Consider the following 26128-nt stretch of genomic DNA (forward strand, 5'->3'; position numbering starts at 1 on the left):
CTAAGTATGAACTTTAGGTTGCAATTTCTAAACACTCACCTACTGTAAATAAACATTAAAAATACTCTTAGCAATAGGATTTTATTTATATGTGCACGTATGTCCACCTTATCCCATATTTATGTTTGACAACTATTTGGGAATTCAAAGGTGCAGTCCTCAGTAATTGTATTATTTAAAAAAAGGAAAGGAAGCATATCTACTGAGAAAAGAAATTCTCAAATATCAATTTCCAATTTTAAATTTAATTTCAATAGGAAAATATTAAAAATGTGCACATCTAAATTTTTCCATGTTCTGTACATACATATGTGTGTACGTATACATAGAAATAGTCATGTACCACACATATTCACAAAATTTAAGTGGAAATATTTCCATCCACTATTTTCCCACATGTAAATGACATAATATTTTTTAAAATGTCAATAATATCATTAAAAATAATATTACATTTATTCCATCATCAACCTTCTGTGGTTTTATTCTTTCTTCATCCTTATTATGTCCACTGAGCATTAACAGGACAGATTCTTCTTGCACTTCCACAGATGTTATGCCAACTGAATGTTTCTGACATCACATCAAGGACACATCTGGTTTACAGCAGCACAAGTGACAAGAGAATCAGGCCCAAACATCCCCAGGTAAATTAAAAACTGGTTCTATCTGCTCATCTGGACTTGATGAAGATATACACACCACTGTCTAAAATCCACCAAATGAAAAACATGTAGCTCACCACAAAGTTTTCAACCAGTAGCACGCTGAACCAAGCCCCCCCCACCCCTTTAATAAATAAAATAGTTGAGAAAATACCCTAAAAATATGGAGAAAACTTAAACATTGTGTACATTACATACAGTATAATACATGATGGTTTAGCATTTGACCTAAACCATTTTCCTGACTAGTTAGAGGACACCTGATAAATTACTGGTAAAGAAAAAAAAACAGTATTTTAGAAATAAAGCATGTATTTCTGATATAAATGAGAACCTGTGTGTATTATATGGTATATATACACAGTACACACATAAAAACAAACTTATCTTTTCTAGTTTTGAATAGCAGTCTCTGGAGAAACTTTTGTTGTACAAATTTAATAAATGACTAGATTTCATGTTTAACATTCAAATTAATTTGGGGAGCAAACAAAGGTCAGTGCATCTTTCGACTTTGAAGTCTGACACGCATTCATAAGTTTTAAAAAAGCCCTCTTCAACATTACAAGCAATTTATGGCAAGAATGTACTTTGATGCAAGACACATGACACTTGGCTTACTTTTCAGAGGTTTGGTTTTTTTTTAAAATAAATCTATTATATAAAGAAAAGTGTGTTTGTCAAAAGTCTGTTAAAATTACATGAAAACAACTTTAAAACCTGCTCACTGAGGTTAATTGAATTTGATTTCCTGTTTTTAAACATTTAGTTAACAGTTCAGAATATTGCCTGGTATAGTTTCAATAAAGATGTGATATGAAGACCCATAAAAGAGTAAACATGTCTCCATTTCAATTTGTTATGACAACAAAACTTCTAGAAACAGCTTTCTTGGCTGGACAAGTTCAGTATATGAGTAATCCCTTGCAGTAGCTCTATGCCCTTAATCCAATCTTTAATAAACAATGCTCCCCATAAGCGATTATTCACAAAACCTGAAATTCATGTGACATTCTGAAAAAGTCTCCTGCAGAACAGGTTAACAGTTAATTGAACATAGATAGTCGATATATGTATCATGGCCAGAAAACAAACAACTGGCTATTTCTTGTTATCTGTGCTTGTCAAATTTTACATTTAAAATTCTCAGGGGGTTTTTGCCTTTTTTTTTTTTCCTGGAGGACTCACCTGCCATCATTGGTTGGCTTCAAAATATAGTTAAGTGGAAGATAGTATCTCGCTGTAATTACATGGAATTCATATGAAAAAGTAAACCTTACATTGGACAATATTGTAGAACACCAGAATAAGCTCCATAAAGAAATACAGTATCTTCCAGTATATATATATATATATATATATATATATATACATAAACAAAAAAAAACCAACCAACCGAAAAACCCCAAAAGGAAGAACTTTATAACAAGCAGTTATAGTGACTTTGTTTCAATTAAAGATGCAACTCTCTCCCACTCCTGGCAAGAATAAATTGGTAACGGCAATGCTGCTCCACAGTGGAAAGTATCCTGAGAAATTATTAACAACAAAATACAGGGCTGTCATCACTAAGTTCTTGCACAAAACACATCAATTAAATAAATAAACCAGCAGATAACCTATATTGTATCTATCACAAAAAGGGGATGTGACCTGGGACACTGCTAATTCTTCCATCACTGATAATTAGAAAAGGATTGCATTCAATTACTGTTAATATCTTTCAAGTTATCTATGGCCAATAATGTACAAAGAGGTAATTTGTAATTCAAGTTTGTTTGTTTGTTGGGTTTTTTCTTCAACTAGCTACAAGCTGAGTTCTAAATTTTACATTGAAATATGACTCTAAATTTAAAACAAGCCCTCAGAGGAGCATTTTCTAATTTTGTGCAAATTTGATGCAGAGCCCAACACAGTCCTATAAAGAGAGACAGTGCATCTTTAAGCTGATTGGCACTGAAATCCCATTTTCTTTAGCTGCATTCTATTAGCTTAGCCAAGTTATCTCGTAACTCTGTTAGTTCAAATATTTTTCCATCAAGAATTTCTAAAAGTGTCTTCAAGTTATTGCGAAAAGCTTCTTGCTCATTCTGACTTTTCTCCAGACGTTGCTCTAGATCGGACAGCTGGCCTTCCAGGTCTTTGTTTCGAATTTCTACTTCCTTCAGAGAAAATATATAACATGTTAATGTGTTGTCTGCAAATAGAAAGCAGTCTAACCTCCTGCTGGTATTTCTGTGCTATTTTTCTCAACTGGTTTTTGAAACAATTTGTGATTGTGACCCTTTACAGTTTCCACTAAGCCAAAACCAGAACCCAAATTGTTATTAGGATTGCATATGTATTATCATTTCCTCCATTTTTTTCAGTAATTCATCTGAAGGACAGAAACTTTTGGACAGGGATAAAATTTAGTCAGTGAACAATGGATGTGGTATTCAGGTAAGTTATCACTTCTATCATTCAGAAATATGCCACCTACTGAAAACAGCTTCTCAAAGATTTACTTAAGTTCAAGTATTCCCTTATTTAGACTACATGAATTGCTCAAGTACACAGTCTCCATTAAATGGTCTCATATAGAAGCTCATCCAGGATACTGCTTTATGGATGGAGGAGTACTACCTTACTCCTGTCCCACATTATAGGCCTTTTCACCCTGAAAATTAGGACAGAAACATAAACTAGCAAGAATGATGTCAAGGTGAAATCGATTGTAACAAATTTAAACCAGCATGTGCAAGCTGAATGTCTTGTCTCATTGCACTGTGCCCTGGAGCTCTCACCTGCAAGCTCTGCAGTAGTGCAGCTGTGGGAGCAGGGAAAGCACGTGAGTCACCAGTGCTGTACAGACAAGCTATTCCCATACAGCAGGTAGAAAGACAAAGCAGCAGCACATTACACATAGCTGAAGGGATCTGACCCTGAGCAAGCTCAGCTCTCGTTTACGAGGAAAAGAAACCCCCTTGTGCCAGCCAGCAGGAGGGGAATGCTGCCTGCTGGGGCCCCTCAAAGCTCTGGCTTGTGCGTGATGGAAGGGAGGTCATGCCTGCTCTGCTTTGTGTAAACCAGATGCCCTCTCTTTTATCAAACTACTAGTGTAGCAGTCACATGGGTCTGGAATAGCATAGTTATTTGTCTCATTCATTGCATGTCTCAAATTCATGCTGAATTATTTCATAATTTCAGTTATGAAAAACACTCTCGAAGGTAGCATAGGGACAGTGTATTTAGTACACCATACACCCTGCACAGCCATTCTCTGGAAAAGTGCATAGTGAATTTGTATTTACATACATTAACATTTTTTAAACACCGCTTACCTTTACAGTGGCTTTGTGTCACAAAGCTTTAATGGGCCTGCTCTGAGTTTTTACAACTAGTTTCACACAGCCATAGGGTGGTCGATTTGGCAGCAGTCATTCCTCCCAACATGAGCTTGCTTTCTGCCCTCCCACTCTCCCACTGTTTTTGTTACAATTCTTCTGTCTCCCTCAAAGCTAACAAATACGTTCATGTTTACATTGGAGAGATCTCAGCTAACCATAAGAAACAACCTGAGCCATATAGAATATGTATTTGGGCAGTCAAGAGTAACAGGTATAAAATGGCAGTTTTGCGTCAAAGTCCATGGCCTTTCCATCTGTGAGGGGTGTGATGGCAGTGTTGATCGGCCGCTGCACCCCTGGCCAGAGGAGGGATGGGATGATGTGACCAGAGCCCAGTGCCAGCTCCCAGCCTCTGCAGGCAGGGGAGAGCTCTGGGACCCCCAGCGGCAGTGCAGGTGGAGAAGGCAGAGCCTCAGGGACCTGATCTCCTCATAGCTGTGGTTGCTTGTGCAGCCAAGGGTTACATCCAAGCTGAACTGGAATACCTCCCTTCTTGTTTGTAAATGAGCAAGTTAAAAATTACAGAGTTTTGGCCACTGGTCTTGAACAGCACAGCTGAGCACAGGAATTACCCCTTGCTGCCAGGACCAAGAGAAGAATTAGTTTAATCTGTTTAACACTGAATAATATAGTTGCCAAAGCATTAAAGGAAGCTAGCTGAAAAGAGTATTTGTAGAAACAATAAAAATTAAAATACATACATGCTTATGTAAGGATTAACTAGCCCACCATTGCTATAAACGAACAAGCTAACTGATTATAACCCAGTCCATACACTCTGTAGACTCTCCTTCATTGACTCTACTCCTGCCCTCTGAACAGTACTGACAAGTACTACCCAGTATAATGACTGCATGGGTTCAAGACCCTCTGAGGCCGAGTGACTGCAAAAAAGGAAGGGAAATTCAGGGTCCTCTCAACTCTGCAGGAATGACACAGTCCTTTCTTTAGCTCACACAAAAACGAGTGTTGTTTTTCCACGTTTGTTCACACTTCCTGCTTCTCCTGTCACTGTTCCTCTTCTACTCACCAAATGCGTGTGCTCTAGGAAGTCTTCTTGCCACTGCTCTTACCCCAGAGATAATTTTTGTAAGTAGGTGTCCTAGTTTCAGCTGGGATAGAGTTAACTGTCTTCCTAGTAGCTGGTACGGTGCTATGTTTTGAGTTCAGTATGTGAAGAATGTTGATAACACTGATGTTTTCAGTTGTTGCTAAGCAGTGTTTAGACTAATGTCAAGGATTTTTCAACTTCTCATGCCCAGCCAGCGAGAAAGCTGGAGGGGCACAAGAAGTTGGCACAGGACACAGCCAGGGCACCTGACCCAAAGTGGCCAACAGGGTATTCCATACCATGGGACGTCCCATCTAGTATAGGAATTGGGGAGTGGGGGCGGGGAATCGCTCGCTCGGGGACTAGCTGGGTGTCGGTCGGCGGGTGGTGAGCAATTGCACTGTGCATCATTTGTACATTCCAATCCTTTTATTATTGCTGTTGTCATTTTATTAGTGTTATCATTATCATTATTAGTTTCTTCTTTTCTGTTGTATTAAACCGTTCTTATCTCAACCCGTGGGTTTTGCTTCTTTTTCCCGATTTTCTCCCCCATCCCACTGGGTGGGGGGGGGGGAGTGAGTGAGCGGCTGCGTGGTGCTTAGTTGCTGGCTGGGGTTAAACCACAACAGTCCATTTTGGCACCCAACGTGGGGCACGAAGGGTTGAGATAACGACAAACCTGACCAGAGCTCGTTAAAACAAATTTGTTATAAGCATTCATTATATAGGTCTAATAGTCGCTGGTCATTATGTTGATTTATGTGTTCTTAGAGTTGTTGCTCTGGTTTTTAAAGTTCTGTTATGTATCACCTCGCTTGCTGTATGTAGTCCCTCTTCTGCTGCTTATCATCCATGGGAGGTGGATTAAGGTTTTCACTTTGATGTATTGTATAACACTGGTTTATGGTATGATAAAGTCATCGGTTGTGGGATTAATCCAGTATTTGCACTCAGCGTTGTCACCTTTATACTGCGGGAGCCATCTGTGGGAAACTATTAATAATTATACCATTTACCTTTCCTCCTTGGAAAACCAGTCTATGAGTGGGATACCTTTCTTCCCCTCTCCTTTCTCCTTCAGTCCAGTTACAATGGTGTTTGGGAAGTTTGAAAAATTTGAATACTCTTGGGATGTTGATACCAGCACGGTCCTAGCCCTACTGCTGGGAATTAGCATGCTCCTGAATGTGGTTCAGCTCTTGTTTAAGGTTAAACAACTATTTAAGAAGATCACCCAGAGGTCTGCCCCGAGGCTGGATAATTATGAGTGGCAGGGTGTGTGGGGTAGTATGGGCAAGTACCTAGAAAAGTGGGCACCTCCAGTGTTTTGGAAATTCACCCCTGAACAAGTGCAGAATCCAGAAGAACTAGTAAAATATTTGGAAAAGGTATGCTGTCACCCCGGCAGCTCCAGAGAGATACAAATCACTGCAACGTGCTGGGGCCTGGCCCATGCCTATCGAGCCCTGTTCGACACAACTCAGCACCCTCAAGGGGAAGAGAAGGTCTCTGGACCTAACAACAAAACGATGAGCACTGCGGTCACCCAAACCCCAGCAATGGGCGCTGCGGCCCCTTCAGCCCCGGCGACGAGCATTGCGGCCACCCAGACCTTGGTGACAGGCACCGCGACCCCTCCAGCCCTGGCAATGAGAACTGTGGCTACCCAAACCTCAGCAACAGGCACTGCAGCCCCTCCAGCCGCGGCAACGAGCACAGCAGCTACCCAAACCTTGGCGACAGACGCTGCGGTTATCCAAAACCCGGCGAGCGATACTGCAACTGAACCAGCGGATCAACCTGCACCAGTATCAGTTGCCCCCATACAGAAAAAGAAATATACAAAAAAATCAGTTCGCTTAGCAAAGGATGAAGGTGAACCAGGGTCATCACAGGAACAGGAGGAAGAGGCAGAACCAGAGGTAATAACCCGGTCCCTATCCTTGAGTGAGCTGCGGGATATGCGAAAAGATTTCGGCCACCGTATAGGTGAGCATATTATCACCTGGCTCCTCCGATGCTGGGACAATGGGGCTAATAGCTTGGAATTAGAAGGTAGGGAAGCCAAGCAGCTGGGATCGCTTGCCAGGGAAGGTGGCATTGACAAGGCAATTGGAAGAGGAACACAAGCCCTCAGCCTCTGGAGGCGACTCCTGTCAAGTGTGAAGGAAAGGTACCCCTCCAAGGAAGATGTTATATGTCAATCAAGCAAGTGGACCACCATGGAAAAAGGTATCCAATATCTGAGGGAATTAGCTGTGCTAGAGACGATTCATCATGACCCGGACAACCCACAATTACCCAAAGATCCAGACGAAGTCCAATGCACACGACCCATGTGGCGGAAGTTTGTATGGAGCGCACCATCGTCCTATGCCAACTCACTGGCAATAATGACCTGGAAAGACAAAGAGGCACCGACAGTGGATGAAGTGGCTCACCAACTCCATCAATACGAAGAAAATCTCTCCTCCTCCCTACAAGCCTGCATTTCGGCTGTGGAGAAGCTGTCCGAGGATTTCCAGCAATTCAAAGATGATATGTCCTATTGCCCACCTGTAAGGACCAATGTCTCAGCTATTAGGAGTGAGCGCTCCTCTGCCCAAGAGAGACAATATAGAAGGTACACACCACGAGGTGCCCTGTGGTTTTACCTATGTGATCATGGAGAGGACATGAGGAAATGGGATGGAAAACCTACGTCGGTCCTAAACGCACGGGTACGTGAGCTGCGAGGAAAAACCACCACAAAAGGGGATTCTACTAGGAGAAATGCCGCTCCAGTTTCCAAACAGAGTAGAAGGGCTGATCTTATTTCTGATCCTCTTGAAGGGACTTCTGAGCCAATTTTACGAGAAGTGAATACCGGATACTCTGGCCAGAATGAGAGGGGCCCTGCCTCCAGCCAGGTGGAGGAAAGGGATAACCAGGTTTATTGGACTGTGTGGATTCGATGGCCTGGCACGTTAGACCCACAGGAGGACAAGGCTCTAGTAGACACCGGCGCACAGTGCACTCTAATGCCATCAAGTTATAAAGGGGCAGAACCCATCTGTATCTCTGGTGTGACAGGGGGATCCCAAGAGCTAACTGTATTGGAAGCTGAAGTAAGCCTAACTGGGAATGAATGGCAGAAACACCCCACTGCAACTGGCCCAGAGGCCCTGTGCATCCTTGGTATAGATTATCTCAGGAGGGGGTATTTCAAGGACCCAAAAAGGTACCGTTGGGCCTTTGGTATAGCTGCATTGGAGACGGAGGAGATTGAACAGCTGTCTACCCTGCCTGGTCTCTCTCAAGACCCTTTGGTTGTGGGGTTGCTGAGGGTTGAAGAACAACAGGTGCCAATTGCTACAACAACGGTGCACCGGCAGCAATATCGCACCAACCGAGACTCTCTGATTCCCATCCACAAGTTGATTCGCCAACTGGAGAACCAAGGGGTGATCAGCAAAACTCGCTCACCCTTTAATAGTCCCATATAGCCAGTGCGAAAGTCTAATGGGGAGTTGAGACTAACAGTTGACTATCGTGGCCTGAACAAAGTTACGCCACCGCTGAGTGCTGCCGTTCCAGATATGCTAGAACTTCAATACGAACTAGAGTCAAAGGCAGCCAAGTGGTATGCTACAATTGACATTGCTAATGCGTTTTTCTCAATCCCTCTGGCAGCAGCGTGTCATCCACAATTTGCCTTCACTTGGAGGGGTGTCCAGTACACTTGGAATCAATTGCCCCATGGGTGGAAACACAGCCCCACCATTTGCCATGGACTAATCCAGACTGCGCTGGAAAAAGGTGAAGCTCCGGAACACCTGCAGTACATTGATGATATCATCGTATGGGGCAACACAGCAGAAGAAGTCTTTGAGAAAGGGAAGAAAATAATCCAAATCCTTCTGAAAGCTGGCTTTGCCATAAAAGAAAGTAAGGTCAAGGGACCTGCACAGGAGATCCAGTTCTTAGGAGTAAAATGGCAAGATGGACGTCGTCAGATCCCAATGGATGTGATCAACAAAATAGCAGCTATGTCTCCACCAACTAACAAAAAGTAAACACAGGCTTTCTTAGGTGTTGTGGGCTTTTGGAGAATGCATATTCCAAATTACAGTCTGATTGTAAGCCCTCTCTATCAAGTGACCCGGAAGAAGAATGATTTTAAATGGGGGCCCTGAGCAACGACAAGCCTTTGAACAAATTAAACGGGAGATTGTTCATGCAGTAGCCCTTGGACCAGTCCGGGCAGGACAAGATGTTAAAAATGTGCTCTATACTGCAGCCGGGGAGAATGGCCCTACCTGGAGCCTCTGGCAGAAAGCACCTGAGGAGACCCGAGGCCGACCCCTGGGGTTTTGGAGTCAAGGATATCGAGGATCCGAGGCTCGCTATACTCCAACTGAAAAAGAGATATTGGCAGCATATGAAGGAGTTCGAGCTGCCTCAGAAGTGGTTGGTACTGAAACACAGCTCCTCTTAGCACCCCGACTGCCAGTGCTGGGCTGGATGTTCAAAGGGAGGGTCTCCTCTACACATCACGCGACTGATGCCACATGGAGTATGTGGATTGCACTGATCACACAACGGGCTCGCATAGGAAACCGCAGTCGCCCAGGAACTCTAGAAGTGATCACGGACTGGCCAGAAGGCAAAGATTTTGGAATGTCGCCAGAGGAGGAGGTGGCACGTGCTGAAGAAGCCCCGCTGTATAATAAACTGTCAGAAAATGAGAGGCAATATGCCCTGTTCACTGATGGGTCCTGTCACATTGTGGGAAAGCATCGGAGGTGGAAGGCTGCTGTATGGAGTCCTACACGACAAGTTGCAGAAACTGCTGAAGGAGAAGGTGAATCAAGTCAGTTTGCAGAGGTGAAAGCCATCCAGCTAGCGTTAGACATTGCTGAAAGAGAAAAGTGGCCGGTGCTCTATCTCTATACTGACTCATGGATGGTGGCAAATGCCCTGTGGGGGTGGTTACAGCAATGGAAGCAGAGCAACTGGCAGCGCAGCAGCAAACCCATCTGGCCTGCCACACTGTGGCAAGATATTGTGTCCCGGCTAGAGAATCTGGTTGTAAAAGTACGTCATGTAGATGCTCATGTACCCAAGAGTCGGGCCACTGAAGAACATCAAAATAACCAACAGGTGGATCAGGCTGCCAAGATTGAAGTGGCTCAGGTGGACCTGGACTGGCAACATAAGGGTGAGCTATTTATGGCTCGGTGGGCCCATGATGCTTCAGGCCATCAGGGAAGAGATGCAACATATAGATGGGCTCGTGACCGAGGGGTGGACTTGACCATGGACACTATTGCACAGGTTATCCATGAATGTGAAACCTGTGCTGCAATTAAGCAAGCCAAACGGTTAAAGCCCCTGTCGTATGGAGGACGATGGCTGAAATATAAATTTGGGGATGCCTGGCAGATTGACTATATCACACTCCCACAAACTCGCCAAGGCAAGCGCTATGTGCTCACAATGGTGGAAGCAACCACCGGATGGCTGGAAACATATTCTGTACCCCATGCCACCGCCCGGAACACTATCCTGGGCCTTGAAAAGCAGGTCTTGTGGCGGCATGGCACCCCAGAGAGAATTGAGTCAGACAACGGGACTCACTTCCGAAACAACCTCATAGACACCTGGGCCAAAGAGCATGGCATTGAGTGGGTGTATCACATCCCTTATCACGCACCAGCCTCTGGGAAAATTGAGCGATACAATGGACTGTTAAAGACTACATTGAGAGCAATGGGGGGTTGGAACTTTCAAACATTGGGATACACATTTAACAAAAGCCACCTGGTTAGTCAACACCAGAGGATCTGCCAATCGGGGTGGCCCTGCCCAGTCAGAATTTTTACGTACTGTAGAAGGGGATAAAGTCCCCGTAGTGCACATAAAAAATATGTTAGGGAAGACAGTCTGGGTTACTCCTGCCTCAAGCAAAGGTAAAGCCATTCATGGGATTGCTTTTGCTCAAGGGCCTGGGTGCACTTGGTGGGTGATGCGAAAAGATTGGGAAGTCTGATGTGTGCCTCAAGGGGATTTAATTTTAGGTGAGAATAGCCAGAATTAACCTGCATGATATTAGTTGCTATATAACCCTGCTACTGTATGTTATCATTACTATAATTGTTATATGTATATGCTATATCCGTAGTACTATAGTAAGAATCACTTAGATCAAGCAAGACAGAACTGTGATAAAACTGAGCAAAGCGCAGTAGTGATGGAACCAGAACTGACTCCAGCATGCAACAATCCAACGGTGCACACCATCCTCCTGCTGCGTCCAATGTCACCTGCTCGTCACACTGCACTGAAGCCCAACTCTGCTCTACCGACTGAGAGGACTTTGCAGCATCCCTCCTGCCCAGAAAGACTGGTATGACAGATGGAGCCCAAATTCAGGAACTAAATGAACTCAACGAACATTTAATGAACATAACCCATAAACTAAAGGAATGATATCTCTGTGTGTATATACATATATATATATATCATTGTTCATATGTCTCAAAGGGATGGAAAAGGTGTTGATGATTGACCAGGATGTAACTAAAGGTATGGGAACTGAGCATGACGTCAATGGTATAGAATAAGGGGTGGATACTGTCCTAGTTTCAGCTGGGATAGAGTTAACTGTCTTCCTAGTAGCTGGTACGGTGCTATGTTTTGAGTTCAGTATGAGAAGAATGTTGATAACACTGATGTTTTCAGTTATTGCTAAGTAGTGTTTAGACTAATGTCAAGGATTTTTCAGCTTCTCATGCCCAGCCAGCGAGAAAGCTGGAGGGGCACAAGAAGTTGGCACAGGACACAGCCGGGGCACCTGACCCAAAGTGGCCAACAGGGTATTCCATACCATGGGACGTCCCATTTAGTATAGGAACTGGGAAGTGGGGGCGGGGAATTGCCGCTGGGGGACTAGAGGGGTGCCAGTCGGCGGGTGGTGAGCAATTGCACTGCGCATCATTTGTACATTCCAATCCTTTTATTATTGCTGTTGTCATTTTATTAGTGTTATCATTATCATTATTAGTTTCTTCTTTTCTGTTGTATTAAACCGTTCTTATCTCAACCCGTGGGTTTTGCTTCTTTTTCCCGATTTTTCTCCCCCATCCGACTGGGTGTGGGGGGAGTGAGTGAGCGGCTGCATGGTGCTTAGTTGCTGGCTGGGGTTAAACCACAACAGTAGGCAAGCCAGTGATGAAAGGGATCACTTTGGAACAAATCCATAGATATGTATATGGTTTTATTTCATGACATCTGGTCCTGAAGATCAGCCCATTGGCCTGTATCTAGCAATGAACATCATCTTTCAGGCCCTCTTCAGATACTCTTAAACTGAGGAATTGTTCTGCTGTGAGCTGTTAGGTGGGAGCACCCAGGTAAAACCAAAAGCTTTATGTTAGATGTAGGAACTTCTATCCATATTCAGCATAAGGTGTTTCCCTTTAACTCTCCATTTCTGGTCCTTGCCCTGTATCTCCAAACCAGAAGAGTTCCCTTCTTTTGTTTAAACTTCCAGCTTGTGTACTTTATTTATATTCTATTCTTGATATCTCTTTCCTAATCCATATACATTTAGCTTTCCCAAACACTTCCTCAGATATACTTTCTCCCATATTTCCTTCTGTTTTATTTTCCCTAACCTGTGCTTAACATATTTAATGACTTATGGGAAGTAGAACTAACTGAAACATGCCGTGAGCTGTTGCTTTTAATTTCTGGAAAATGCTTCTTCCTAAATTTTACATTTGATCCTTATACATATTTACCCTAGATTAATATTACTGATTTTTGCAATAGTATTGCATTATAAGTTTGTGTCCAGCTCATGTGCAGTTTCTTATTACAAGTCGGTAACCTCAAAACTGTTGCTTCTTGATGGGAAGAAATCGAGAGGTGTCCATGTGATATAATCTATTCCCCTAGTTGTATCATTTAACTTTATTTGCAATTAATCTCATCTAACAATAAACTAACTCTTCTGATACATTCAGGCCCTTTACAAGGCTTATTTTACACTGTTTTTTTCAAGCTTTTCTTACAGCAGGGACAATAATTTGTCATACATTGTTTTGTTTTAGAAAAGAAATAAATTATTAACACGTTATGGTTGTTGTTTGCACTGTAATAATCTTTTGTGGAATTCAGTGCAAGGATCCGAATAAAATATTCAAACCATACACAACAGCTATATTTAGGAATCAGACACAGTAATAAATATATCCTGACTTACTGTGAGAGTCACACTGATCATGACTCATTGATAGGTCTTCTCTACTTTGCTAATGAAATTAATAAGTAACAAGGGCCCTGATACTTACCCTTAACAATGATAACATACTGCTCTTCACTGGAATTTGCCAATGATGGATTTCTAATTCATGCCCTGATATGAGTGTGTCAGAAATGTAATACACCTTGAAATAATAATTTCTTTGCATAGAGTTTTTCATACAGGCTATATTCCAAAATATTTTAGAGTTACATAATCCATTTGCAAACACAAGAGGGAAAAAAGTAAAGCAGAATAAAAAAGAGCGAGATGAATAGATACAGACCCTGGAGATAATCACCCAGAAAACAGATGATGAGTCAACTACGTGAACAGATGTGAGATGGTTAGTCTGGAGCTACAGAAGAAAACACTATTTCATTGACATCATAGATGTAGGGTGAAGTGGCTCATAGAAAGCCAGTATTATCAAAGCAGGAAGATTATAGCAAAGCAAAGATTCAAGATCTTTTAGATAGGCTGCATCAGGTCAGCAATAACCTTTAAGCTGAAGAAAGGCAACTTTTAACTTGGATCCTATGATAGCTTTAAATTTATTTTAATAGAATCATATAGAACCGTTTTCAGAAACTGATTGCCTACAATGTGACATGTGAAAATATATGCATAATATATCCATTTATCACAGAATCATAGAATGGTTTGGGTTGGAAGGGACCTTTAAAGAGCATCTAGTTCCAACCCCCCTGCCATGGGCAGGGACACCTTCCACTAGATCAGGTTGCTCAAAGCCCCATCCAAACTGGCCTTGAACATTTCCAGGGATGGGGCATCCACAACCTCTCTGGGCAACCTGTTCCAGTGCCTCACCACCCTCACAGTGAAGAATTTCTTCCTTGTAGCTAATCTAAATCTACCCTCTTTCAGTTTAAAGCCGTTACCCCTTGTCCTATCACTACATGCCCTTGTAGAAAGTCCCTCTCCGGCTTTCTTGTAGGGCCCCTTTAGCTACTGGAAGGCTGCTATAAGGTGTCCCTGGAGCCTTCCCTTCTCCAGGCTGAAGATCCCCAACTCTCTCAGACTGCCTTCGTAGGAGAGGTGCTCCAGCCCTCTGATCATCTCCGTAGCCCTCCTCTGGACTAGCTCCAACAGGTCCGTGTCCTTCTTATGTTGGGGGCCCCAGAGCTGAACACAGTACTCCAGGTGGTGTCTCACAAGAGCAGAGCAGAGGGGCACAATCACGTCCCTCGACCTGCTGGTCACGCGTCTTTTGATGCGGCCCAGGATATGGTTGGCTTTCTGGGCTGCAAGCACACATTGCCAGGTCACATTGAGGTTCTCATCAACCAACACCCCCAAGTTCTTCTCCACAGGGCTGCTCTCAAACCGCTCATCGCCCAGACTGTATTTGTGCTTGGGATTGCCCCGAACCATGTGCAGGACCTTGCACTTGGCCTTGTTGAACTTCATGAGGTTCGCACAGGCCCACCTCTCAAGCCTGTCAAGGTCCCTCTGGGTGGCATCCCTTCCCTCCAGCGTGTTGACTGCACCACACAGCTTGGTGTCATTGGCAAACTTGCTGAGGGTGCACTCAATCCCACTGTCTATGTCACCGACAAAGATGTTAAACAGCGCCGGTCCCAATATTGACCCCTGAGGAACGCCACTTGTCACTGGTCTCCACCCGGATATCGAGCCGTTGACTACAACTCTTTGAGTGTAACCATCCAGCCAATTCCTTATCCACTGAGTGGTCCATCCATCAAATCCATGTCTCTCCAATTTAGAGACAAGGATGTCGTGCAGGACAGTGTCAAATGCTTTGCAGAAGTCCAGGTAGATAACGTCAGTTGCTCTTCCCTTATCCACCAAAGCTGTAACCCTGTCGTAGAAGGCCACCAAATTTGTCAGGCACAATTTGCCCTTAGTGAAGCCATGTTGGCTGTCACCAATCACCTCCTTATTTTCCATGTGCCCTAGCATAGCTTCCAGGAGGATCTGCTCCATGATTTTGCCAGGCACAGAGGTGAGACTGACTGGCCTGTAGATCCCCGGGTCTTCCTTTTTTCCTTTTTTAAAAATGGGGGTTATGTTTCCCCTTTTCCAGTCACTGGGAACTTCCCCGGACTGCCATGACTTGTCATATATGATGGATAGTGGCTTAGCCACTTCATCCGCCAGTTCCCTCAGGACCCGCGGATGCATCTCATCAGGTCCCATGGACTTGTGCACCTTCAGGTTCCTTAGATGGTCTCGAACCTGATCTTCTCCTACGGTGGGTGGTTCTTCATTCTCCCAGTCCCTGCCTTTGCCTTCCATGACTTGGGCAGCGTGGCTGGAGCACTTGCCAGTGAAGACTGAGGCAAAAAAGTCATTGAGTGCCTCAGCCTTCTCCACATCCCAGGTAACCAGGTCTCCCATTTCCTTCCGGAGAGGGCCCACATTTTCCCTAGTCTTCCTTTTATCACCGACGTACCTATGGAAGCTTTTCTCGTTGCCCTTGATGTCCCTGGCCAGATTTAATTCTATCAGGGCTTTAGCTTTCCTAACCTGATCCCTGTCTGCTTGGACAATTTCTCTGTATTCCTCCTAGGCTATCTGTCCTTGCTTCCACCCTCTGTAGGCTTTCTTTTAGTGTTTGAGTTTGTCCAGGAGCTCCTTCTTCATACACGCAAGCCTCCTGGTGTTTTTTCCTGATCTCCTCTTTGTTGGGATGCATCGCTCCTGAGCTTGGAGGAGGTGATCCTTTGTATTGGGTCTGGCTGAGATGGAGTTAATTCTCCCCATAGCAGCCCTCATAGAGCTGTGCTATGCATTGGTAGCTAGAAAGGTGTTGATAACACACCAGTGTGTTGGCTACTGCTGAGCAGCGCTGGCACAGCATCAAGGCTCTCTCTCCAACATTTTTGCCCCCACCCTCAATGGCAGGCTGGGGCTGGGCAAGATCTTGGGAGGGGACATAGCCAGGACAGCTGACCCAAACTAACCAAACAGATATTCCATACCATATGACGTCAGCTCAGCTATAAAAGCTAAGTAAAGGGAGGTGGAAGGGGGGGCATTTTTTATTTTACGTTTTTCTTCTGGAGCAACCACTACGAGTACTGAAGCCCTGCTTCCCAGGAAGTGGCCAGACATTGCCTGCTGATGGGAAGTAGAGAATAACATCATTTGTTTTCCTTTGCTTTCACTTTATTAAACTGTCCTTATCTTCACCCATGAGCCTTTTGTTATATTTTCTCCCCCCTGTCCAGTTGAGGAGGGGGAGTGATAGAGCGGCTTTGGTGGGCACCTGGCACCCAGCCAGGGTCAACCCACCACAGTCCTTTTTGGCACCCAACATGGGGCTCGAAAACGGCAGTTTTGCATTAAGCGTGCTATAGCTAGTTATTAAGTGGCAAGCTCCTGTGCAGGTCATGGAGTTTGTTGGCTGCTTTGCTTATTTCTTTATTTTGCTGAGCTTGGGAACATGTTAATACAAATAATGGCTTTGTGCTTTGCCCTGGCACTGATGGCCTTGCTGTGCTGGGGGAGCTATCTTGTGGAGGAGATGAGGGAATACATCTCCCTCTCCATACCTGAGATCGGTGTGGATGGTTTTATTATGCAGGCTCCCGAGGTCTTTGTTCACCCTTATGTGAGCTGTTCCATACTAATAATTAATACTGGTGGTATATTATGGGTATTGTGGAATCTGGTCTCGTCTTAGTATAAGAGAAGACAACTTTTGGGTGAGGCAATGCTGAAATGTGCCCTCAAGTGACCGGTCCCTGGGTGGCAGGGTGTATGGAAGGATTTGGGCAGATTCCTAGGACGGTTATCACCTCCCATAACCTGGGACTTTACACCCAAACAGACAAGCAACCCTGGCAAACTGACGCGCCACCTGATAGAAGGGTGCCTTGCCTACCCCAATGAAAACCAGAAGCTTCTAGCACTGTACTGGGGCCTGGACTGTGCCTATCGAGCCACAGTTCAGTACTCTCAGAGGACTACGGTTGAGGCGGGGATGCAAACTGCATCTGAGGACACCATGCTCAAGACAGGGACCCAAACAACAACAACTACAGTAATTGCCCCATGTCATGGTTTCAGCTGGGATAGAGTTAATTGTCTTCCTAGTAGCTGGTACGGTGCTATGTTTTGAGTTCAGTATGTGAAGAATGTTGATAACACCGATGTTTTCAGTTGTTGCTAAGTAGTGTTTAGACTAAAGTCAAGGATTTTTCAGCTTCTCATGCCCAGCCAGCGAGAAAGCTGGAGGGGCACAAGAAGTTGGCACAGGACACAGCCAGGGCACCCGACCCAAAGTGGCCAACAGGGTATTCCATACCATGGGACGTCCCATCTAGTATAGGAATTGGGGAGTGGGGGCGGGGAATCGCTGCTCGGGGACTAGCTGGGTGTCGATTGGTGGGTGGTGAGCAATTGCACTGTGCATCATTTGTACATTCCAATCCTTTCATTATTGCTGTTGTCATTTTATTAGTGTTATCATTATCATTATTCGTTTCTTCCTTTCTGTTGTATTAAACCGTTCTTATCTCAACCCGTGGGTTTTGCTTCTTTTTCCCGATTTTCTCCCCCATCCCACTGGGTGTGGGGGGAGTGAGTGAGCAGCTGCGTGGTGCTTAGTTGCTGGCTGGGGTTAAACCACGACACCCCAGTAGTGAAAAAGAAACAGTGGACAAGGAGATCAACAGGTCCATATCATTGATTAGTAAGGGAAGAAGAAGAAGAGGAAAGGTTTGATGAAGAAGCCAGTTCTTCAACAAAGAAATTGGAGGAAGGAGTGAGAGAACTCAGACAGGAAGCAGAAATTACACGGTCCCTGACTTCCTCAGAACTTCAAGACATGAGGAAAGACTACAGCCGCCAGCCAGGTGAGCGGATTGCTACCTGGCTGCTCCAATGCTGGGAGAACGGGGCTGACAGTCAGCAACTGGAAGGCAAGGAAGCCCAACAGCTGGGATCCCTCGCTAGAAACTGGGGAATTGAGAGAGGAATTGGAAAAGAGGCAGCAATTTGCAGTCTCTGGAGACGGCTCCTCTCAAGTGTGAGGGCAAGATATCCATTCAAGGAAGATCTTGTGAATTCCTCAGGGAAGTGGAGTAGCGCAGATGAAGGCATCCAGTACCTGAGAGAGTTAGCAGTGCTGGAAGCCATCTACAGTGATCTAGATGATGAGATCTCCAAAGATCCAGAGGATGTCCTGTGCACACGGGCCATGTGGAGGAATGTGATTCAAGGTGCCCCAGCGTCGTATTCTAACAGCTTGGCAGCAATGTATTGCCCAGATATGGAAACACCAACTGTGGAGAAAGTGTCGTCTTGGCTCCAAAACTTTGAAGAAAATCTCTGTGTCTCCTCATCCCTACAGGACAGTGCCTTGGCTGTTAGGGACGCTCCAAGAAATCAGTCCTCTCCTGCCCTGGTCAGAGGGAAAGGGAGCCCAAGGCATATGCCATGTGGTGCACTCTGGTTCTTCTTGCGTGACCAAGGGGAGGACATCATGAGGAAGCGGGATGGTGAACCCACCTTTAAGCTGGAAGCCCGTGTACGTGAACTGAGAGGGAAGACAGCTGTTAAGAAGGGGTAACCCAAGAAGAAGGCTGTCAGTGTCATTGCTGTAGAGGCCCAAGAAAGCAATCAGCGATCCTCCAGGCATAGAAGAACTGAAACCACCTCCCTTGATTCTGGTGAGGGGACTTCTGGTCTGGCACCGCAAGGGTCAGACAGTGAATACTCTGACGAGGAACAGCAATAGAGGGTCCCTGCCTTCGGCCAGGAGAAGGAAAGGGATGACTGGATATACTGGACTGTGTGGATTTGATGGCCTGGCACATCAGACCCACAGAAGTATAAGGCTTTGGTAGCCACTGGTGCACAGTGTACGCTGGTGCCATCGGGGTATAGGGGCACAGAACCCATCTGGATCTCTGGAGTGACAGGGGGATGCCAAGATGTACTGGCTTTGTGTGGCAAGGTTTTGGTAGTGGGGGCGGGTTACAGGGGTGGCTTCTGTGAGAAGCTGCTGGAAGCTTCCCCTGTGCCCGACAGAGCCAATACCAGCCAGCTCTAAGACGGACCCGCTGCCGGCCACGGCCAAGCCAATCAGCGATAGTGGTAGCACCTCTGTGATAAAATATTTAAGAAGGAAAAAAAGTTGCTGTGGCACACAAACGGCAGCTGGAGAGAGAGTGAGAACATGTAAGAGAAACAACCCTGCAGACACAAAGGACAGTGAAGAAGGAGGGGGAGGAGATGCTCCAGGCGCCAGAGCAGAGATTCCCCTGCAGCCCGTGGAGAAGACCACGGTGAGGCAGGCTGTCCCCCTGCAGTCCATGGAGGTCCACAGTGGAGCAGATATCCATCTGCAGCCCGGGGAGGATCCCACGCTGGAGCAGGTGGATGCACCCGAAGGAGGCTGTGACCCCGTGGGAACCCTGCGCTGGAGCAGGCTCCTGGCAGGACCTGTGGATCTGTGGAGAGAGGAGCCCACGCTGGAGCAGGTTTGCTGGCAGGACTTGTGACCCTGTGGGGGACCCACGCTGGAGCAGTGTGCTCCTGAAGGACTGCACGCTGTGGATGGGACCCACGCTGGAGCAGTTTGTGAAGAACTGCAGCCCGTGGGAAGGACCCACGTTGGAGAAGTTCGTGGAGGACTGTCTCCCGTGGGAGGGACCCCACGCTGGAGCAGGGGAAGAGTGTGATGAGTCCTCCCCCTGAGGAGGATGAAGCGGCAGAAATAACGTGTGATGAACTGACCGTAAACCCCATTCCCTGTCCCCCTGCGCCACCGGGGGGGTAGGTAGAGAATCCGGGAGTGAAGTTGTGCCCGGGAAGAAGGGAGGGGTGGGGGGAAGGTGTTTTGAGATTTGGTTTTATTTCTCATTACCCTACTCTGGTTGATTGGTAATAGACTGAGTTAATTTTCCCCAAGCTGAGTCTGTTTTGCCCATGATGGTAACTGGTGAGTGATCTCTCCCTTTCCTTATCTCGACCCACAAGCCCTTTGTTATATTTTCTCTCCCCTGTCCAGCTGAGGAGGGGGGAGTGATAGAAAGGCTTTGGTGGGCACCTGCCGTCCAGCCAGGGTCAACCTGCCACACAAGAATTGTCTGTATTGGAGGCTGAGGTGAGCTTAACAGGGGACAAGTGGGAAAAGCACCCCATGTTGACCGGCCCAGAGGCCCCTTGGATCCTTGGCATAGACTACCTCAGGAGAGGGTACTTCAAGGACCCAAAGGGGTACCGATGGGCTTTTGGTGTAGCCACTGTAAACACAGAGAAGATCAAACAGCTATCTACCCTGCCTGGCCTCTCGGAAGATCCCTTCATTGTGGGATTGCTGCAAGTTGAAGAACAGCAGGTGCCAATCGCTACCAGGACGGTGCACCGGCGGGAATATCGCACAAACCGAGACTCCCTGGCTCCCATCCATGAGCTGATTCATCAACTGGAGAGCCAAGGAGTGATCAGCAAAACTTGCTCACCCTTTAATAGTCCCATATGGCCAGTGCAAAAGTCTGATGGAGGGTGGAGGTTAACAGTAGATTACCGCGGCCTGAACAAAGTGACACCACCACTGAGTGCTGTTGTACCAGACATGTTAGAGCTCCTAGATGAACTGGCATCAAAGGCAGCCATGTGGTATGCTACAATTGATATTGCTAATATGTTTTTCTCCATTGCTTTGGCAGCAGAGTGCAGGTCACAGTTTGCTTGCACGTGGAGAGGTGTCCAATGTACCTGGAATCAACTGCCCCAGGGGTGGAAGCACAGCCCTACCAATTGTCACGGACTAATCCAAACTGCACTGGAACAGGGCGATGCCCTTGAACATTTACAATACATAGATGACATCATCGTGTGGGGCAACGAGGCAGAAGAAGTGTTTGAGAAGGGAAAAAGAGTAATTCAGATTCTTCTGAAAGCTGGTTTCGCCATAAAGAAAAGCAAGGTCAAGGGACCTGCACAGGAGATTCAGTTCTTGGGAATAAAATGGCAGGATGGATGCCGTCATGTGCCTATGGATGTGGTCAACGAGATAGCAACTATGTCTCCACCAGCTAACAAGAAAGAAACACAAGCTTTCCTAGGCCTTGTGGGGTTCTGGAGAATGCATATTCCAGGTTACAGTCAGCTTGTGAGCCCTCTCTATCGAGTAACCCCAAAAAAGAACTATTTTGAATGGGGCCCTGAGCAACAACAAGCCTTTGAGCATATCAGACAGGAAATAGCTCGTGCAGTAGCTCTTGGGCCTGTCCGGACAGGACCAGATGTGCAAAATGTACTCTACACTGCAGCTGGGGAGCATGGTCTCACCTGGAGCCTCTGGCAGAAAACACCAGGAGAAACCCGAGGTCGACCATTAGGGTTTTGGAGCCGGGGGTACCGAGGATCAGAAGCCCACTACACCCCGACTGAAAAAGAGATACTGGCAGCATATGAGGGGGTTCGAGCCGCTTCAGAAGTTGTTGGTACAGAAGCATATCTCCTCTTGGCACCACGATTGCCCGTGCTACACTGGATGTTCAAAGGAAACATCCCCTCTACACATCATGCAACCAGCGCTACATGGAGTAAGTGGATAGCGTTGATCACGCAACAGGCTCGACTGGGGAAATCCAACAGCCCAGGAATTCTGGAAGAGATCATGGACTGGCCAGAAGGCAGAGATTTTGGAGCATCGCCTGAGGAGGTGGCTCGTGCCCAAGAGGCACCACCATATAATGAGTTATCAGAAGATGAAAGGCATTATGCTTTGTTTACTGATGGATCCTGTCATGTGGTAGGGAACCATCGGAAGTGGAAAGCTGCTGTGTGGAGTCCCACACCACAAGTCATTGAGGCCACTGAAGGAGAAGGTGAGTCAAGTCAGTTTGCAGAAGTGAAAGCCATCCAACTAGCCCTAGATATTGCTGAATGAGAGAAGTGGCCGGTACTCTATCTCTATACCGACTCCCGGGTGGTGGCTAATGCTCTATGGGGGTGGCTACAGCAGTGGAAGAAGACCAATTGGCAACGTAGGGGTAAACCCATCTGGGCAGCTACATTGTGGCAGGACATTGCTGCCCGTGTAGAACACATGACTCTAAAGGTACGTCATGTAGATGCTCACATGCCCAAAAGCCGTGCCACTGAAGAACATCGAAATAATGAACAGGTAGACAAGGCTGCCAAAATAGAAGTAGCTCAGGTGGACCTGGACTGGGAGTGTAAGGGTGACCTATTTCTAGCTCAATGGGCCCATGAGACATCAGGACATCTAGGGAGAGATGCAACATATAGGTGGGCTCGTGATCAAGGGGTGGACCTGTCCATGGAAGCCATCACACAGGTCAGTCATGAATGTGAAACATGTGCCGCAATCAAGCGAGCCACCAGAGTAAAGTCTCCCTGGAATAGACGGCGGTGGCTGGGTTTTTGATATGGCGAGGCCTGGCAAATTGACTACATTGGACCACTGCCACGAACACGCCAAGGCAAGCGCTACATACTCACGATGGTGGAAGCAACTACTGGTTGGCTAGAAACATATCCTGTAAACCATGCCACTGCCTGAAACACCATCTTAGGCCTCGAAAGGCAAATTTTATGGCAGCATGGTACCCCAGAAAGAATTGAATCAGACAATGGGACTCATTTCCGAAATAAATGCCCTTGGGTCAGGGCACCACCCGAGGTAACTCCTCGAGGGAGAGAGCCCTCATCTTTTAGGTGAGTGATATGCGCATTTTGAGCCATCATTTTAAATCTTGGGGATTCTTAAGTTGCCTGTGTAGTACTAATTCCCCTTACATCATTGAGCCTGTGGTTCACTAATGTTATCGGAGTTCTAACTAACTTTTTACTGAAGAATAAATCTGACTTTTAACACCTGTTGGGTTTGATTGTGCGTGCCTCCGTAACAATAGTGGAATAGGCAAGCTCAGGTTTATTCAAAACGGTCTTTAAAGAAACACCATAATAACATACTTTTTCCAAATAATTTGACTTAAGAATGGGGAAAAATGAATAAACTCATTTTGTTCTTATGTGGTTTCTTCTGTAGTTGAAATGAGATTCAAGGAAGTTCCAATTCATGTAATGCATTTCAAAGAATATCTGCTTAACAATTTTTAAGCTGTGGATACTCTGACAGGGCTTTTTTTCAGCATGATTTAGGTCAAGCCACAGAACAGCAAGGGTCACCTTTCAGCACTTTGGTTTTGGAGCTATTTAATGCCTGAGTTTCCAGTCCTATCAAAACTCTAAAGTAATGTATTGGCTTTGTGTGGCAAGATTTTGGTAGTGGGGGGGGTTACAGGGGTGGCTTCTGTGAGAAGCTGCTGGAAGCTTCCCCTGTGCCTGACAGAGCCAATACCAGCCAGCTCTAAGATGGACCCGCTGCCGGCCAAGGCCAAGCCAATCAGCGACAGTGGTAATGCCTCTGTGATAACATATTTAAGAAGGAAAAAAAGTTGCGGGACAGACAGAAACGGCAGTCGGAGAGAGAGTGAGAACATGTAAGAGAAACAACCCTGCAGACCCCAAGGTCAGTGAAGAAGGAGGGGGAGGAGATGCTCCAGGTGCCGGAGCAGAGATTCCCCTGCAGCCTGTGGGGAAGACCATGGTGAGGCAGGCTGTCCCCCTGCAGCCCATGGAGGTCCATGGTGGAGCAGATCTCCACCTGCAGCCCGTGGAGGACCCTACACCGGAGCAGGTGGGTGCCTGAAGGAGGCTGTGACCCCGTGGGAAGCCCGCGCTGGAGCAGTGTGCTCCTGAAGGACTGCACACTGTGGAAAGGACCCATGCTGGAGCAGTTTGTGAAGAACTGCAGCCCGTGGGAAGGGCCCACGTTGGAGAAGTTCGTGGAGGACTGTCTCCCATGGGAGGGACCCCACGCTGGAGCAGGGGAAGAGTGTGAGGAGTCCTGCCCCTGAGGAGGATGAAGCAGCAGAAATAATGTGTGATGAACTGACCATAAACCCCATTCCCCGTCCCCCTGTGCCGCCGGGGGGGTAGGTAGAGAATCCGGGAGTGAAGTTGTGCCCGGGAAGAAGGGAGGGGTGGAGGGAAGGTGTTTTGAGATTTGGTTTTATTTCTCATTACCCTACTCTGGTTGATTTGTAATAAATTGAGTTAATTTTCCCCAAGTTGAGTCTGTTTTGCCCATGATGGTAATTGGTGAGTGATCTCTCCTGTCCTTATCTCGACCCACGAGGCCTTTGTTATATTTTCTCTCCCCTGTCCAGCTGAGGAGGGGGAGTGATAGAATGGCTTTGGTGGGCACCTGGCATCCAGCCAGGGTCAACCCGCCACAAGTGTGAATTCAGAGTTTAAACCCAATGAAGCTTTGGGTCAGTCTCATTCAGAAGACAATTTCCACAAAGGAGGTGTGTCTGTGCTGGCTGGTCAGCCCAGCGACAGAAGGACAGGAGCTCAGACGTAGCAAGTGAGGGCATACTGCTTCCAGTAGGTTGAGGTATCTGGCTTTACGCACAGTAAAGAAACAACCCAGAAAAAACAATAAAACCACAATGATTCTAATTCCATGAAAATGTCAGAGTGTGTTTTTGTAGTCTATACTAAACAAGAATGCTTTAACCTTTACTTTCTCAAAGCATGTTTAAAAGCTGAATACTAACTCATCCCAACATGATGATATACAGTCCGACAGTTCACTGGCACACAAGACCTATGGGAAGACACTGCAGTGAAAATGAGAACAGAATTGCCTAGAACATGTATTGATGAAGTACATCTGCTAGCCCGAGTGTATTCTGTGGACTTGTAAATGAAATTTGGGTCTGTTCCCTCAGGAAAAAATAATGACTTACAGCAGGTGGAAATTTTGGTACAAATTCCCAAAGAGCATCCCAACCCACCACTTTGCAACACAGTGTAACTTACATATTTATCTGGCACCTTCAGTGAATATAGCTCAAGTTGCTGATGTGAACTTCTCACTTGATGATCATTTTCCCCTTCTGTCTAAATTAAGATGATGCACTATAGCTCACCTGTAACTTCTGGGTCAGAGAATCCTTCTGTGCCTGGATATCTTTGGCACTGTTGATTTCTTGTTTCAATCTTTCTATTTCCTAAGGGAGAAGAAACAACCTTGCTAGCAACACGTTACCTGGCTTGACCTCAGTGCAGGTAAGCTGGCTGCTGCTTCTTCTCCTGAGCAAGCCATTGCAATGATATAAAAACTGCCAGTAACTGCTGCCCATCATAGCACATGAAGTTTAAGCCCTGCTTCCAATATTCCTGAATCACAGTCCCAAAACAGCAATTCTATTGTGAATAAACAACAATACAGATAAGCATTTTCTTTGCTATAGAAGTCCAAGTCTTTCTCTCCCACACAAAAGATCTGAAGATCTTAAGAGTCCTTGTAATTAGAGAAACAATTTTATACTTTAAATTCTATTATAATCTATCCTCCATTTTTTCAAGAGAAAAATCCAGTTTTCATCTGTGAGCTACTTATTATGTCACTAGCAGCAGGGCTGAGCATCAAAAAATTGCCTGCCTTGACCATTGATTTCTGTAAAAAGAGAGTCTAAAAGAAATGGTATCTTTAATTTAGCAAGAAGAAAGTAATAAGGTATAAAAATAACAAATATAGATAAAATAATGAATGGAAGAGAAACCTTTTCTTAGCTTACTTTCAGGAGACAAGAATAGAAACAGTTAATGAAACTAAAAGGTATCAAACTTAAAACTAATAAATACTTTTCCCCAGAAGGGCATAGTCACCTCCCAGAACTCTTTTCAGAAA

The 26128-nt window shown here is 45.7% G+C and overlaps 1 protein-coding gene across 2 annotated transcripts in view; it reads right to left on the reverse strand.

The window, feature by feature from the left end:
• Positions 1–225: 225 nt before the first annotated feature.
• Positions 226–26128, reverse strand: part of LOC121233044 (homer protein homolog 1-like) — a 199364-nt gene continuing 173461 nt past the window's right edge. For both annotated transcript variants that reach the window (XM_041121633.1, XM_041121632.1), the window contains exons 8-9: positions 25365–25445; positions 226–2827 (exon numbers count right to left, since the gene is read on the reverse strand). In XM_041121633.1, the coding sequence (XP_040977567.1) occupies positions 2639–2827; positions 25365–25445 (270 nt within the window). In that variant the 3' untranslated portion in view covers positions 226–2638. The remainder of the gene's footprint in view (positions 2828–25364; positions 25446–26128) is intronic.

This window comes from Aquila chrysaetos (genome assembly GCF_900496995.4).
Source record: "Aquila chrysaetos chrysaetos chromosome W unlocalized genomic scaffold, bAquChr1.4 W_unloc_4, whole genome shotgun sequence".
NCBI classification, from domain to species: domain Eukaryota; kingdom Metazoa; phylum Chordata; class Aves; order Accipitriformes; family Accipitridae; genus Aquila; species Aquila chrysaetos.